The following is a 15,334-nucleotide window of genomic DNA, read 5'->3' on the forward strand; positions in this document are numbered from 1 at the left end:
TCAGTTCAAGGGTATTTATTTATGGTTTACAATTTTTAACTGTGAATTCCAACTGATTCTATGGGTATCTTTATGGCAGTTTGGGGCATAATCCAGTAAGTGATGAGGCGTTCACAAATCTTTCTCTGAATAAATATTTAACGGTCTCCTTCTCCAACTTTCCATCACATGTTATAGTGTATTGTCCATTGAATCAGTATAGGATTGAACGGGCAGATCAACAACTTGAAACAAAGTGGCGTCATTCGCGTTCGCGAAGAATATGAGCACGCGCTTTGAATGTGTATAAATATGTGTACAACCTTCTGATTGAGGGAACGGTGATCAGCCTACTGAGCCATGCAGGCACCCGATAGAAAAGACCAAAAATAATGTAGATCAAGATGAACTGTGCTCACAAGCCACTGATGAAGTGAAAACTTAACCATCAATTATTATAGTCAGAAGACAAGCAAGAGGATTGTTGAGAGGGATGACAGGGGTGAAAGGAAGAGGAGAGACAGAAAAAAGAAAGAAAGAGTCAGATAGGCCGACAGAGAGTAACGCAGAAAATAAAAGAGAAAGACAAAAGTGGAGAGAAAGGAAGAGGGAGAGAGAGTTTAAGGGAGGAAACTCTGTAGTAAGAGCAGAGGTGGTTTTATTTCGATTGTCTACCTTACATGAACAGGACATGGGCTTCCCGTTCTCTCACCATCCCCACCACCCCTCCCCCTCCAACCCTGCTCTCTCTCCCCACTCTACCCTTTTCCCCATGAAAAATATACAACATGAATAGTAGAGTCTGGATGCGTGCATCATGCATTCTCTCTCTCTCTCTCTCTCTCTCTCTCTCTCTCTCTCTCTCTCTCTCTCTCACACACACACACACACACACACACACACACACACACACACACACACACACACACAAGATCGAATGTTCATAATCAAAATGTTGTTCACGTCTACATCCTGTCTGCCTTAGATAATGAATGTGGAATACTTGAAGCCGTGTCAAGTAACGCTGACACCATGACACACACACACACACACAGACAACCGAACACCGGGTTAAAACATAGACTCAGTTTGTTTACACAAGTGAGTCAAAAACGACACAAATGTCGGCTTCTTTGAGTCGACCATCCAACCTAAACGCTATGAAAGTTAAAGCTTTAGTTTTTTGGGTTTTTTTACTTTCGAGACTGCAATTCTTTTGTTGTGTATGCATTTACAAGTTAGAGCAATTCTTGCTACGAAAGTGCCAAGCAAGGGGGATAAATTTAGCAAGTGACCGAACTATCTTTACATTATCTGACAAAAGGAGATGGATGATGTCCCTTTCAACTGAAACACTTTCTTCAAAAACTTCACATTTTTTTCAGATATCACTGTAGGCGTTACACACAAAAAGAAAATGAATTTCGTCTTCTGTCTGCGCCCCACACATAGGGCATGGGGGTCGAATGGATGTGTCAATGGAGAATCAGAGGAAACAATGATTGTCAATGTTTTATTCCTTTTTTTTGGGTGGTTGGGGGGTGGTTGGGAGTGGTGTTATGTTTACATAATCTTTTCAAAAATCATATTGCAGGATACAATTTCTGCATTCACCCATTTTCACAGACAGGCTTTTTGTGTACCCCGCCATTTAGGCAACCATATTCTAGCTTTAGCTGGGCACATGTGGTTATATTGATGTTTCCGTCATTCATTGAACACTGGCATGGAATGCAGGGTCTTTAAGGTTTTGATATTGTGTCTACATGAACAGAGAAATGGGATTGACCCCTTCACTGCTACTGATGAGTGTACTCCTCAGTGAAGGGCTGACATCTCACGGAGATAAGACAGAGCTTTCAGGTCAGGATGTCAGTGAAGGGATGTCCTCTCACTGTGGTCAGACAGAGCTTACAGGTCAGGATGTCAGTGAAGGGCTGTCACGTCACTGAGGTCAAACAGAGCTTACAGGTCATGATGTCAGTGAAGGGCTGTCATCTCACTGAGATCAGAGTTTACAGGTGAGGGTATCAGTGAAGGGCTGTCACATCACTGAGATAAGACAGAACTCATAGGTCATGGTGTCAGTGAATGGCTGCCACCTCACTGAGATAAAAGCAGAGCTTACAGGTCAGGGTATCAGTGAAGGGCTGTCACCTCACCAAGATCAGACAGAGCTTACAGGTCATGGAGTCAGTGAAGGAGTGTCACCTCGCTGACATCAGACAGATGTTACAGGTCAGGATGTCAGTGAAGGGCAGTCACCTCACTGAAACCAGACAGAGCTTACAGGTCAGGATGTCAGTGAAGGGCTGTCACCTAACTGAGATCAGGCAGAGCTTACAGGTCAGGATGTCAGTGAAAGGCTGTCACCTAACTGAGATCAGACAGAGCTTACAGGTCATGGTGTCAGTGTTACTTGACACGGCTTCAAGTATTCCACATTCATTATCTAAGGCAGACAGGATGTAGACGTGAACAACATTTTGATTATGAACATTCGATCTTGTGTGTGTGTGTGTGTGTGTGTGTGTGTGTGTGTGTGTGTGTGTGTGTGTGTGTGTGTGTGTGAGAGAGAGAGAGAGAGAGAGAGAGAGAGAGAGAGAGAGAGAGAGAGAGAGAGAGAGAGAATGCATGATGCACGCATCCAGACTCTACTATTCATGTTGTATATTTTTCATGGGGAAAAGGGTAGAGTGGGGAGAGAGAGCGGAGTGGGAGGGGGAGGGGTGGTGGGTGGTGAGAGAATCAGTGAACGGGAGGCTCATCCCCTGTTCATGTAAGGTAGACAATCGAAATAAATCTACTTCCCCCCCCCCCCCCCCCCCCCAAAAAAAAAGTAAAACATAAAAAAACAACTAAAAAAAAACCCCATACAAGTAGGAGTTAAAAACAACAACAACAAAGAAACAAAAAAAACAAAAAAACAACACCAAAAAACAAAAGAACAAAAAAACAAACAAAAAATGACATAAAAAAGAAGAAAGATGTGAAAAAGCAAATTGGAAAGAGAATTGAAAATTAGCTCTTTTTTTTCTCTCTTTTTGTTTTGTTGTTGTTGCTGTTGCTTACACACACACTCAACACACACACACACACACACATATATATATATATATATATATATATATATATAAGCAACAACAAAACATCTGTGTATGCGTATGTGTGTGTACATGCGTATATATGGGTGAACATGTGTGTAAAAAGCTAAATCAATCAGCCAGAACGAATCACATCCAGCTTTTGGGATTTTCGAGATGCTCCCCTCTGGTCGACGGTAAAGAAGTACAAGGACGAAAACCAGTAGCTTCGCCAATAGCTTTTTCCCCAAAGCAGTCAATGCCTTGTCTCTCGAACAAATCCAGTATGATTAGCTAGAAATGTGAAATCAACAACCATCTACCTGATGATCTAGTCATTACTCCCATCCACATGTAATCTGCGGCTTCTGTTTAAACGCGCGCGCGTGTGTGTGTGTCTGTGTTTGTGTGTGTGTGTGTGAGGGAGAGAGAAAGGGAGAGTGAGAGAGAGAGAGTGAGAATGCATGATGCACACATACAGACTCTACTATTCATGTTGTATATTTTTCATAGGGAAAAGGGTTGAGTGGGGAGAGAGCGCGGAGTTGGAGGGGGAGGGGTGGTGGGGGTGGTGAGAGAATCAGTGAACGGGAGGCCCATGTCCTGTTCATGTAAGGTAGACCATCGAAATAAAACCACCTCTGCTCTTACCACAGAGTTTCCTCCCTTAAACTCTCTCTCCCTCTTCCTTTCTCTCCACTTTTGTCTTAATCTTTTATTTTCTGCGTTACTCTCTGTCGGCCTATCTGACTCTTTCTTTCTTTTTTCTGTCTCTCCTCTTCCTTTCACCCCTGTCATCCCTCTCAACAATCCTCTTGCTTGTCTTCTGACTATAATAATTGATGGTAAAGTTTTCACTTCATCAGTGCCCTGTGAGCACCGTTCATCTTGATCTACATTATTTTTGGTCTTTTCTATCGGGTGCCTGCATGGCTCAGTAGGTTGATCACCGTTCTCTCAATCAGAAGGTTGTGAGTTCGAGTCTCCGGGTACGCCCAAAATGTGAAGAGTAGGACTGTTGTATAAAATGAAAACAACAACAACCAAAGAAGAAAAAAAAAAAAACCCCATAAAAATAGGACCTACTAAAAACAAAAACAAAGAAACAAAAGAAAGCCATAACCATAAAAAAAAAGTAGAAAGATGTGAATAAACCAACTGGAAAAAAAATTAAAATTAGCTTTTTTTCTTTTTCTGTGTGTGTGTTTTGTTTTGTTGTCGTTGTTGCTTATATATATATATATATATATATATATATATATATATATATATATGCATATAATATATATTATTATCATATATTATATATATATATTAATGATAATAATATTAATGATAATAATATATATTATTATTATTATATATAGATATTCATTTTATATATATATATATATAAGCAACAGCAACAAAACATATGTGTATGTGTGTGTACATGCGTATATATGGGTGTACATGTGTGTAAAAAGCTTAATCAATCAGCCAGGACGAATCACATCCAGTTTTTGGGATTTTCGAGATGCTCCCGTCTGGTCGACGGTAAAGAAGTACAAGGACGAAAACCAGTCGCTTCGCCAATTGTTTTTTTCCCGAAAGCAGTCAATGCCTTGTCTCTCGAACAAATCCAGTATGATTAGATAGAATTGGGAAATCAACAACTATCTACCTGATGATCTAGTCATTAGTCCCATCCACATGTAATCTGCAGCTTCTGTTCAAAGGCGCGCGCGCGCGCGTGTATGTGTCTGTGTGCGTGTGTGTGGGTGCGTGTGTGTGTGTGTGTGTGTGTGTGTGTGTGTGTGTGTGTGTGTGTGTGTGTGTGTGTGTGTGTGTGTGTGTGTGTGTGTGTGTGTGTGTGTGTGTGTGTGTGTGTGTGTGTGTGTGTGTGTGTGTGTGTGTGTGTGTGTGTGAACATGCCAGTGTGAGTATGCACAAGTTTTTGTATTGATATGCACATGTATGTATCCTAATTTCTACTGTATCTGTGTCTGTGTATGATTTTCGATTTTTGTTCGTACTTTTCATGTACTATCCCCCCTAATATTCCTTGTGACCTCGGTACACTTGGTAATAAGGGATATTCTATTCTATTCTATTCTAATGTGTTAATGTCTTGTGCTCCTTTCAGATTTGACCCATAGCTGTTCTCTATTTGTGCACCTGTATGTGTGAATATGTGTGTATGTGTACATGTGTGTGTGTGTGTGTGTGTGTCTGTGTGCATGTTTAACATATGTATGTGTGTGTGTGTGTGTGTGTGTGTGTGTGTGTGTGTGTGTGTGTGTGTGTGTTTTATATGTATATGTGTGTGCATGTTTGTGTGTACATGTGTGTATATGTGTATGTGTGTGTTGTGTCATGAACTGTGGTTTGTAGGTTTGTCTTAGTGTTGTTTTTGTTGTTTTGTAGATGTGACAGTTTTGTGTTGACGCGGTTAAACATGTGTATGGTTTGACAGTCCTGATATGGCCCTGTGCGGTTGGGCTTGATTATAAGCAACGGAAACAAAACAAGATACTGACACCTTGCTCCGTACGTGTTGCGGCCGCGCGCCGTTGACACGTAGTCCCAAACCTAAATGGACCTCCACAGCAGCAACGTCATCATCATCATCATCGTCATCCTTCTCTTCCTTCATCATCAATGTTGTTGTTTTTTAAGTGAGGCAGCCACAACAGTCTTGCAGAACACCACAAGAACAACAGGGCAGGTGGTGGTGTTCTCAGACGTTCTCTCCGTGCTCCAAGCCCTCAAGAACTCCAGCTGCAAAGAACAGAACCATGTCACTTCAGCCCTTGTTGCCCTGAGTGCCAGAGTGGAGAAAGTGGTGATACAATGGGTACTAGCACACTGTGGCATCAAAGGCAATGAAAAAGCGGACATTCTCGCAAAAGACGGTGTACAGAAGGAGCAGGCCAAAACACTGGTGTCATTCGATGAAATCAAGACAATCATCAAGGCACAGCAAAGAATAAAGTGGCGCCTCCAGCACCCCAAATATAACCCAGAAGACAGATACCTTTTGCTAGAACGACGGAAACAGGTCAAGATCTTCCGCCTGAGGACTGGACACAACCGCCTGCTCCACCACATGCACGCAAAATTTGGCATTGGACAAAGTGGAGAGTGCCCTTGTGGTGAGGGACCAATGACAACCGATCACATCCTTCAAGACTGTAGGACGCATGCAGCATCCAGGATGAAGTACTGGCCAACACCGACAGCAGTAGAAGCCAAACTGTACGGCACCCTAGAGGATCTGCGATGGACGGCGGCCTTCATCGAGGACACCGGGCTACTCATCTAATGGGAGGCGAACGAGGAAGAAGAAGGATGTAATGTGGGCTTGTCCTTTTCCTCAAGGATGTCTGAATCCATATAGCAGTATCATCCGCATATTGAGCCAGCTTGGTAGATGATGAAAAACATGTGTGTAAATCATAAAGCATAATGTTGAACATCAATGGAAAAATAATGTAACCCTGCGGGATTCCCATGTTTATAGGCCTAGAGGTTGATAAAGTTACTCCCACTTTTGCCACTATATATCTCCCACTTAAACAGGATTTAACATAGTCATAGACATGACCCGACAGATCAATTTGTTTCAGCTTAAATAACAGTCTGCTACTGATGCCATACTCGGTCATAAGCTTTAGTAAGATCGAAGAAGGACGCAAGGATACTTTTTCGCTTAGAAAACTGTTTTTTAATTTGGGTAGTGAGACGGGTCAGATGATAAGTTGTAGATCTTCCTTTCCGGAATCCAGTTTGAGCTGACGGAATTATGTTATTTTTGTCACAGTAATATACCATTCTAATATTTACAATTTTCTCCATGACTTTCCTAACGTGGGAGGTAACCGAAATAGGTCTGTAGCTCGAAGCTTCTGTTCGAGGTGTACTCTATTTTAATACAGGAGTTACAATGGAAGTTTTCCATACCTCAGGGATTTGTCCACATTCCCAGCACTTTTGAAATAATGTATGTGATATAATTATCCAGTTTTCTGGCAAATGGTTTAACATGGTGTAAAATGCTACATCCTTACCAACTGACACATTTTTGTTACTCAACAAATGAATAGCGTTCTTTACCTCATGTAAAGTTATTGCCGAGTTGATTGTATTATCATTTTGTGGGGTAGGATCTCTATATTTGTCACTGGTTTCTTCTTCCTCTCTTAATGCCTTTTGTTTATTTGACAAACTATCCACACTACCTGTTTTAGAATACATACAAACAAATTCTTCAGCCTTCTCTTGACGGAGGGGACAGAAACTCTTTATCTTTCGTTTTAATAGGAACAATGCCTGATTTCATTTCTTTCACTTTGGCTTACACTTTTTTTCATATCCTTATGGTCAGATACTTAATTCAAACAGAACTGTGACCAGTCTTGTCTTTTTTCTTGGGCTATGACTCTGTTCGCCTTGATATTTGTGAAACACATTTCTTTATGAGTGGCTTCTTTTACATCTTTGTCAGGTACTTTTCTGAGTCAGTCTTAACCATGTTGGGTATGCTAGTTTCTTTGTATTTACAGTCTCCGCACATGCATTATTCCACCAAACATTTCCAGAAAAAGTGTCACTCCTCTTTGAACCTTTTTTGGGAATAGCTATTTCAGCAGCTCCAATAATTGATTTTTGAAAGTTGTTATTAAAAACATTTAAATCTTCACAAAAAATTTCACTTTCAGAATGTTCGATAATAGTTTTGAAATGTTTCCCACTTTGCGTATTTGTAATAGAATTTTGGGATTTCATCTTCTCCGCTCATATTTAGATATGGTACAATCCTTAAAAGACAGTGTGATCACTGCCTAGTGGATCATCCCCAGTATCCCACTGTACTGTTAAAGCTTGAGATGGTGATATGAAGGTTAGGTCAAGTGCCGATGCTCAATGATGAGCCACATCTGGGATACGTGCATGTAATCCTCCCATCATCAGAGAGAGAGAGAGAGAGAGAGAGAGAGAGAGAGAGAGTGCGCGCGTGCACGAGCGTTTGTGTGTATAAATTCAGTCGCAGAAACAGCTATTCTTTTCTCGTTTGCCATTTTGTCATCAAAAGGTTATTTTGTCCGCATATTCAACTTTCGTTTTTAGACCGGAAGCTGCCAACAATCATGCGTCGTTGCCAGGAAGCTCAACAATGGCGGCCAAGAACTTGAGAAAGCAGAGCAGACAGAAAGTTGTGTTTATGTGTCACTATTAGATGAGTGAGAAACAACCATTATAGAAACAGTGGATATACAGCCAATATAAAGACGGCATCATGGCGATGGAAAGACAGTACATGATCCGTGAAACACATACACGGGCTCTCACGGCAGTTGGGTTCAATCCGGCCCGACGTGAAATACTGGTGGGATGTGAAGGTAAATACAACATTGCCACGACTCACCTTCACACACACACACACACACACACGCACACACGTACGCACGCACGCACGCATACACACACACACACCAAGTGGAACCTTATAGTCGCCCACAAACGTAAACATGCACGCACGCAGACACATACACACACACACACACACACACACACACACACACACACACACACCACATAATGATTTACGAAGCTTAGTGCATGTGCTGTGCCTACAAATATATGTTTGTACCATGTGAGATGGGTATTGGGGGGGGGGGGGGGGGGGGGGTGTGAGAGACACAGTCAGATTTTGGCACTCACTCGGGATACAGAAACACAGACAGGCACATATGCAGATGTCATATACAGATACATACACAGATGTACATAACAGACCCAGCTGTTTAAGCCTTTATTTAGATCTGCATTGTGTTTCCACATTTTCTTTCTTTGAAATTTTATAGATCTGCAGCTTTCATTCTTATTTCTGACAGATGGTGTTGTCAAAACATTTGAAGCTGAAAGTGGAAAACTTGTCAGCACCTTTTATGAACATAAGGGCTGGATTACCGACTTCATGTACTGGTGAGTTGTGGCAATGTATGGTTAACAATAGAATATATGTCTGCATTAATAGATCCTTGCACCCTGAAGTGTGTGTGTGTGTTTGTGTGTGTGTCATAGAGTATGCACAAGCATGTGTGTGTGTGTGTGTATGTGTGTGTGTGTGTGTGTGATAGAGTATGCACAAGCATGCGTGTGTGTGTGTGTGTGTGTGTGTGTGTGTATCAGTATTGTATCAGTTTCGTTTTTTTTATAATATTTTTTTAGATACAATCATTAATTGTCTCTTTTGTACAGGAGCGATACTAAGCTGATGATCTCCTCTGCTAACGATGGTGACCTGATTGCCTGGGGGTCTGGAGGTGGTATTAGTGACAGAATCAAGGTGACTTTTTTATTTTTTTTATTAGGCAGTATCCTGTGATTTTATATGCCCAGACTGTTTTGTGGTGGAATGTGTGTGTGTTTTTGTGTGTGTGTGTGTGTGTGTGTGTGTGTGTGTGTGTGTGTGTGTTTACAGTGTAGTTTATTTTCATAAAATGTGTGGATTTCGATTGTTTTAAACTGATGTATGTTAAAGAACACATGATAATGTGATACTGTTGACAGATATGTTCTAGGAATTGAATATTTAGAAATTGTATAATGTTTGAATTGTATTACTTTTGAAATTTATTGTCAGAGTTTTGATTTTTTTCAAAAATATGTGTTTTGCTTATATTCTTGGATGCTTGGACTCATCAAACACACCAACATGCATATGTGCATGAACAGGCATGCACACACACACACACATGCACACACACACACATACACACACAACACAACACACACAACATGTGCACACATACACACACACACACAAATAGAGTGACTGACAAATCTCTGCTATCTCTCAATCATCAAAATGAAAAAAAAGAAGGAAAAAAAAAAGCCAACCAAATCAAAGAAATAAACAAAAGTTACCAGAAATTATCAATATACATGTGTGTGTGCGCATGACGGAAGCCTGGCTGAATGACACAAGAAAGAAATGGTTAATGCTTAAAGGCAGCTTTCAGTATTGCCATCAAAAGAGGGCGCTAGCCAGGGGGACAAAGAGGACGTTACCTACTTCCGGGAGGTTATCGGCCGTAGTACTTTCATTTTCTCCGCATAGGTGGATAGTAGTTTGCACAGGACAGGAATGTCAGACCCCTGCCGGAGTCTGCACTAGTTGGGTCACGGTAAGTATGTTATTTAAATGTAATTTTAGATAGAAAATTTCCTTTTCAGTCTTATGTACCCAGGTAGGCAGCCTGCTGTGCAAATGATTCTGTGTTTGTAGAGTGCCCAGAGCTTGGTCTCTTACCAGAGATAGGTGCGGTATGGGTATTGATCATAATGATAACAGTAATGGCTTGTGTCCAGATTGGCATGCCAGTCTACTGCATGGCCATTAACCCTCGCCGGCACCAGCTGGTGTGTGGAGTGAACGGAGGAATCCGTGTCTATGCCCTGGATGAAGGTAAGGTTAAAGATATGGATATAGATAGATGGATAGATAGATATTTACAGATATTTATTGGTTAGGATTTTGTGTGTTTTCGCTTAGCCCTAAATGTACCATTTATCCCATTCCTATGTGCAGTTTCTCCCAAGCCACTTTAGTATGTATATTTATGTATATATGTCAGAATTCTGTGTGTTTGATTAAGGCCTAAATGCATCATTTATCCCACTTTGTTAACCCAATGTCTCCTACTCAAATTATGGCTTCTGTTATACATTTGTATCCTGTATATGTATGTTGGAGACGAGTTTGAGCAGGGGACTTAACTCCTGTATATGTCTGTTGGGGACAGAGCGTGAGGAGGGGACTTAACTCCTGTATATGTCTGTTGGAGACAGAGCGTGAGGAGGGGACTTAACTCCTGTATATGTCTGTTGGGGACAGAGCGTGAGGAGGGGACTTAACTCCTGTATATGTCTGTTGGGGACAGAGCGTGAGGAGGGGACTTAACTCCTGTATATGTCTGTTGGGGACAGAGCGTGAGGAGGGGACTTAACTCCTGTATATGTCTGTTGGGGACAGAGCGTGAGGAGGGGACTTAACTCCTGTATATGTCTGTTGTGGACAGAGCGTGAGTGTGGCCACATCATCAACAACAAGCTGCTGTACTTTGCCCGGGAACACACAGACATTGTGCGCTGCATCATGTGCCTTGACTCCAGGATCTACTCTGTGGGGTCTGTGTTCAAACCGTGCATGGACAGTGGAGAAGGCTTAGTATTGTAGTGTGTGGTACACAGACACATGCGCTTGCGCATGCACGCCCATGTGTGTGCGCATGCGTATACATTCATGTATGCAGACATGAGTGCTTACACGTTAACACACACACAAACAGGCACACATCTGCACGTGTACTCACAATACTCACAAAGTGCACACATACACAGACACATACATATACACACTCTGTTTCAGTTAAGTTTAGTTTCTCAAAGAGGTATTATTGCATTTGGACTAATGCATATTTGCTACACCACATCTGCTAAGCAGATGCCTGACCAGCAGTGAAACTAAATGTGTTTAGTCAGGCTTTGAAGGGGCAAAAAAAGGAATTGGAAACTAGACAAATAGATAAAGAAATAGATAAATATACACAAACACACACAAAGTGACAAAATCCAGCAATTATGACTCACTCGAGTATCGAAAATGAATCTACATAATTGTGTATAGTGGTAACGTTTCTCCACAAATGAGACTTTGTACTGTGGTGACTTATTTATTAATTCTGTGATTTTCTCTTCTCCAGTTATGACCAGAAGCTGGTGATCTATGACTCATCGTACACAGGAGATTTCAGTTTGGATCCCATATTCAAGTGAGTAGATTTGATTCTTTTGGTCTCACATACACACAAACACACACACACACATGCAGGCACACACACAAGCATACACACACACACACACACACACGCACACAAGTTTCAAGTTTCAAGTTTTAATTATCCTTTCACTCCTATTGGAGTATGGAGGATTACTGCAAAATACTCATTTTCGTGCCCATAACAAACATTTCCAAATACACAACAATGTCACATAAAGTTGAGAAAACACAAATGTCTTTTAACTCCAAAAGTATAACTAGGCAACATTTGCAAATCTAATCATCTTACTTACAGCTAAAATGACTTTTTTGCCTCCTTTGAGCATATTACAAAAATTAAAAACCGATTTTGGAGAACATATCTATTTCGTAACTGATCATAATTGGGACATTCCATTATGAAATGAAACTCATCACCAATCACAGACATGTTACAAACCTTACAAAATCGAAACTCTCGTGGTATGGCCTTTGGTCTCCCTGTTTCTATTTCAAGCTATGGATACTACTTCGAATCTGTTGAAGAGCTGAGAGACTAATTATATGTCATTGGGACAACGTGAGGAGGGATCTTAAATCCTTTTGTCTGTTTGACTGAGCTGAGAGGAACAACCCTTATATCTGCGACAGAGTCGTGAGGGGACTAACTCCTGTAATGTCTTGGGAAGAGCGTATGTGCCACATCTCAACAACAAGTGCTGTACTTTGCAGAACCACAGACATCGTGCGCTGCATCAGTGCCTTGACATCCAGGATCTACTCTGGGGTAGTCAAACCCTGCATGACATGGTAAGCTTAGTATTTAGTTGTGTACACAATACATTAGTGCGTACATGCGTTTGAAATTTATGTATGTACACATCGCTTGCAATGCACCATTGTGTGCGCAGGTATACATTTCATGCTGTCTGACTATGAGCATACACGTTACACCACACAAATAGCAACACATCTGCATTGTCACTCACAACTAACTCAAAATGACACATACCCAGAACAATTTCACACTTTTTCGTTAAGTTTATAGTCTTTCAAAAGATTATGCACTTGCTAATCATTTTGCTACACCATATCTCTAACAGATGCTACACAGTGAACCAAATTTGATCAGCTTGAAGGCAAAAAAGAATTGGAACTAGACAATCGATAAAGAATGGATAATTACACAAACCACACAAAGTGAAAAACAGCAATTATGACTCACTGCACACACACATGCATGCATGTATACACACACACACACACACACACACACACACACACACGCACACACACAAATTGTGACACTAACTTTAACTCGAGCACACACTGACATACACTCATATTATACTCAAGTATGAAGATATCATGGATTTATTCAGTGTATTGTGTGTCTCTGCTTTTGTGCATAATTATGTGCTTGTATGTGAACATGTTTTTACATATTTGAGCTTGTATCCATATCATGTGTGTGTGTGTGTGTGTGTGTGTGTGTGTGTGTGTGTGTGTGTGCATCAGGGTGTGCATGCACATACATGCATTTGTGAGGGCATGCATAAAATTTGCCTGTTTGCATATAATTATGGCATTGTTTGTATTTCCCTTCCGGATGGTTGAAATTGCATTCATTTGAATGGATTTTGCTTTCCTGACTGAAATTTGCAGCGCATGCATACATATTTTTGCTGATATTTCCATGATTTTGGATGCTATGTTTTGCAGCAATGTTATCCATGATGCCGGCATAACATGCCTTGTACTGGCTCGAGACAGCGAGAACAACACATGGTGAGTTCGGGTGTGATGTCATTGTCAAGTCCTCTCTAATGAATGTGCAATATGTAGGAGGAATAATGTGCAATATGCAGGATGAATGTACAATGGAATATGTCTAATGCTAACGTCCATATTCTAAATATATTTCTGTTAATAATTACAATGTAATAATTAATTGCAATGTTTTTTAAAGCGAATATGTGAAATGCTTTTATTTGAGAACATATGTTTATTACTCTTGTTTAATCAAGTAATCCGCGTGTGTGGGGTGGGTGGGGGTGGGTGGGTGCGGGTGTGTGCTGATTATCTGGTTGCGGTTTTCCGCAATTTATCTTTATTCTTATCTTATCTGTCTATTATAATCAACGTGCAGTATAGTAGGCTATGTTTATAATTATATTCAAATAATGTTTCTTAATTCTTTCTGTTTTTACATTAAGAATACTAGTTATTACCTGCAGTGTGTGGATGTATGTATGAAACGGTATATGTGATATTTTTTACATTTGTATCTTCGTAATATTCGTAAAAGCTGTTGTTGACTTTTACAGTTATGGTCCCCATGTTGTTTACTTGTCTATGTTGTGATAATGCACCTGACCAAATTTCTCCAGTTGGAGATAATAAAGTTATTCTTATCTTATCTTATCTTATCTTATCTCTGAGTCTTTTTGACTGACACTTTATGGAACTATGCTCAGGGGACAAAGAGGCATTTTTTTTTCTTCTTCTCAATTGCTGACTGGATTGCCTTAGAATCCAGAGCATCTCTTTAATTCATGGTCAAACCAATTTTGTCTTCATACATACAAATTTAAACTAATGTGTTACAAACACATTCAAAACAACATCATTCTACACACAGAACAGTACCATGTGAGTTGCAGTCCACAAGCATGGAAAGAAAGATTGATGGATTGTTTTTTTTTTCACAGGGGTTATGGGGGTGTGGGGGGTAGTGTGCAGATGAAGGGGCTGTTGATTGTTTGATTACTATTAATTTATAGGAGTTACTTGAAAGATGATGATTTAATTAGAGTTCATTTGATTATTTGTATTTTTCTTCAGAGGTCTTTTGAAATGTAATAACTTGGTTTGGGGGCAGTCAAGATTTCATCACTGTTATCATTACCATCGTTGTTATGTTTGATAGTCAGTCCTGTTAGACTATGACCATCAGAACAGCAGAGTAGGTAGCTGCTGTCCCGATAATGTGGCTTGATTTTGATTATAGTGGAGAGCGTCTTGCCCAAGTTACTTCCCCACTCTCTCCGCCAAGAGGGTTTTAGGACAGTCGGTTTTGGGGTGGTTCCCAAAGGCCAGCTAGCCCTCAAGGCTGCAGCACTAAGAGCCAGAGCAATTTTGCCTCCTAGTTTGAGAGTCCTAGTCCTTTACAAAAGACTAAGCTGTAAATGATTTCCCATTGTAATAGAGAAAACATTGATAATACAGCTCTCGCTTTGCTGTTGGCCCATTGATCATCATTGTTATCATCCAGGATTCTGACGGGGTCATTTGACAAGAGCATGAAGATCTGGTCGGTGGACGGCAAGCTGGTTCACAAGCTGGACAACTTTCTGGGCACGGTGACAGGCATCTGCTATGTGCCCCGCAACAAGACGGTGTGGGTGGCGGGTGGCGCCCCCTACGCCTGGCTCTACGATCCCAAGTCTGGGGACAATGTGAGTAC

General features: G+C 40.9%; 1 protein-coding gene across 2 annotated transcripts in view; it reads left to right on the plus strand.

Moving 5' to 3' along the window:
* Positions 1–8,225: 8,225 nt before the first annotated feature.
* LOC143282138 (uncharacterized) overlaps positions 8,226–15,334 on the plus strand; it is a 39,443-nt gene continuing 32,334 nt past the window's right edge. For both annotated transcript variants that reach the window (XM_076587670.1, XM_076587669.1), the window contains exons 1-8: positions 8,226–8,443; positions 8,939–9,029; positions 9,306–9,393; positions 10,419–10,515; positions 11,129–11,237; positions 11,813–11,881; positions 13,591–13,656; positions 15,143–15,326. In XM_076587670.1, coding sequence (XP_076443785.1) covers positions 8,341–8,443; positions 8,939–9,029; positions 9,306–9,393; positions 10,419–10,515; positions 11,129–11,237; positions 11,813–11,881; positions 13,591–13,656; positions 15,143–15,326 — 807 coding nt within the window. In that variant the 5' untranslated portion in view covers positions 8,226–8,340. The remainder of the gene's footprint in view (positions 8,444–8,938; positions 9,030–9,305; positions 9,394–10,418; positions 10,516–11,128; positions 11,238–11,812; positions 11,882–13,590; positions 13,657–15,142; positions 15,327–15,334) is intronic.

The sequence above is a fragment of the Babylonia areolata genome, chromosome 5, assembly GCF_041734735.1.
Source record: "Babylonia areolata isolate BAREFJ2019XMU chromosome 5, ASM4173473v1, whole genome shotgun sequence".
Classification (NCBI taxonomy): domain Eukaryota; kingdom Metazoa; phylum Mollusca; class Gastropoda; order Neogastropoda; family Buccinidae; genus Babylonia; species Babylonia areolata.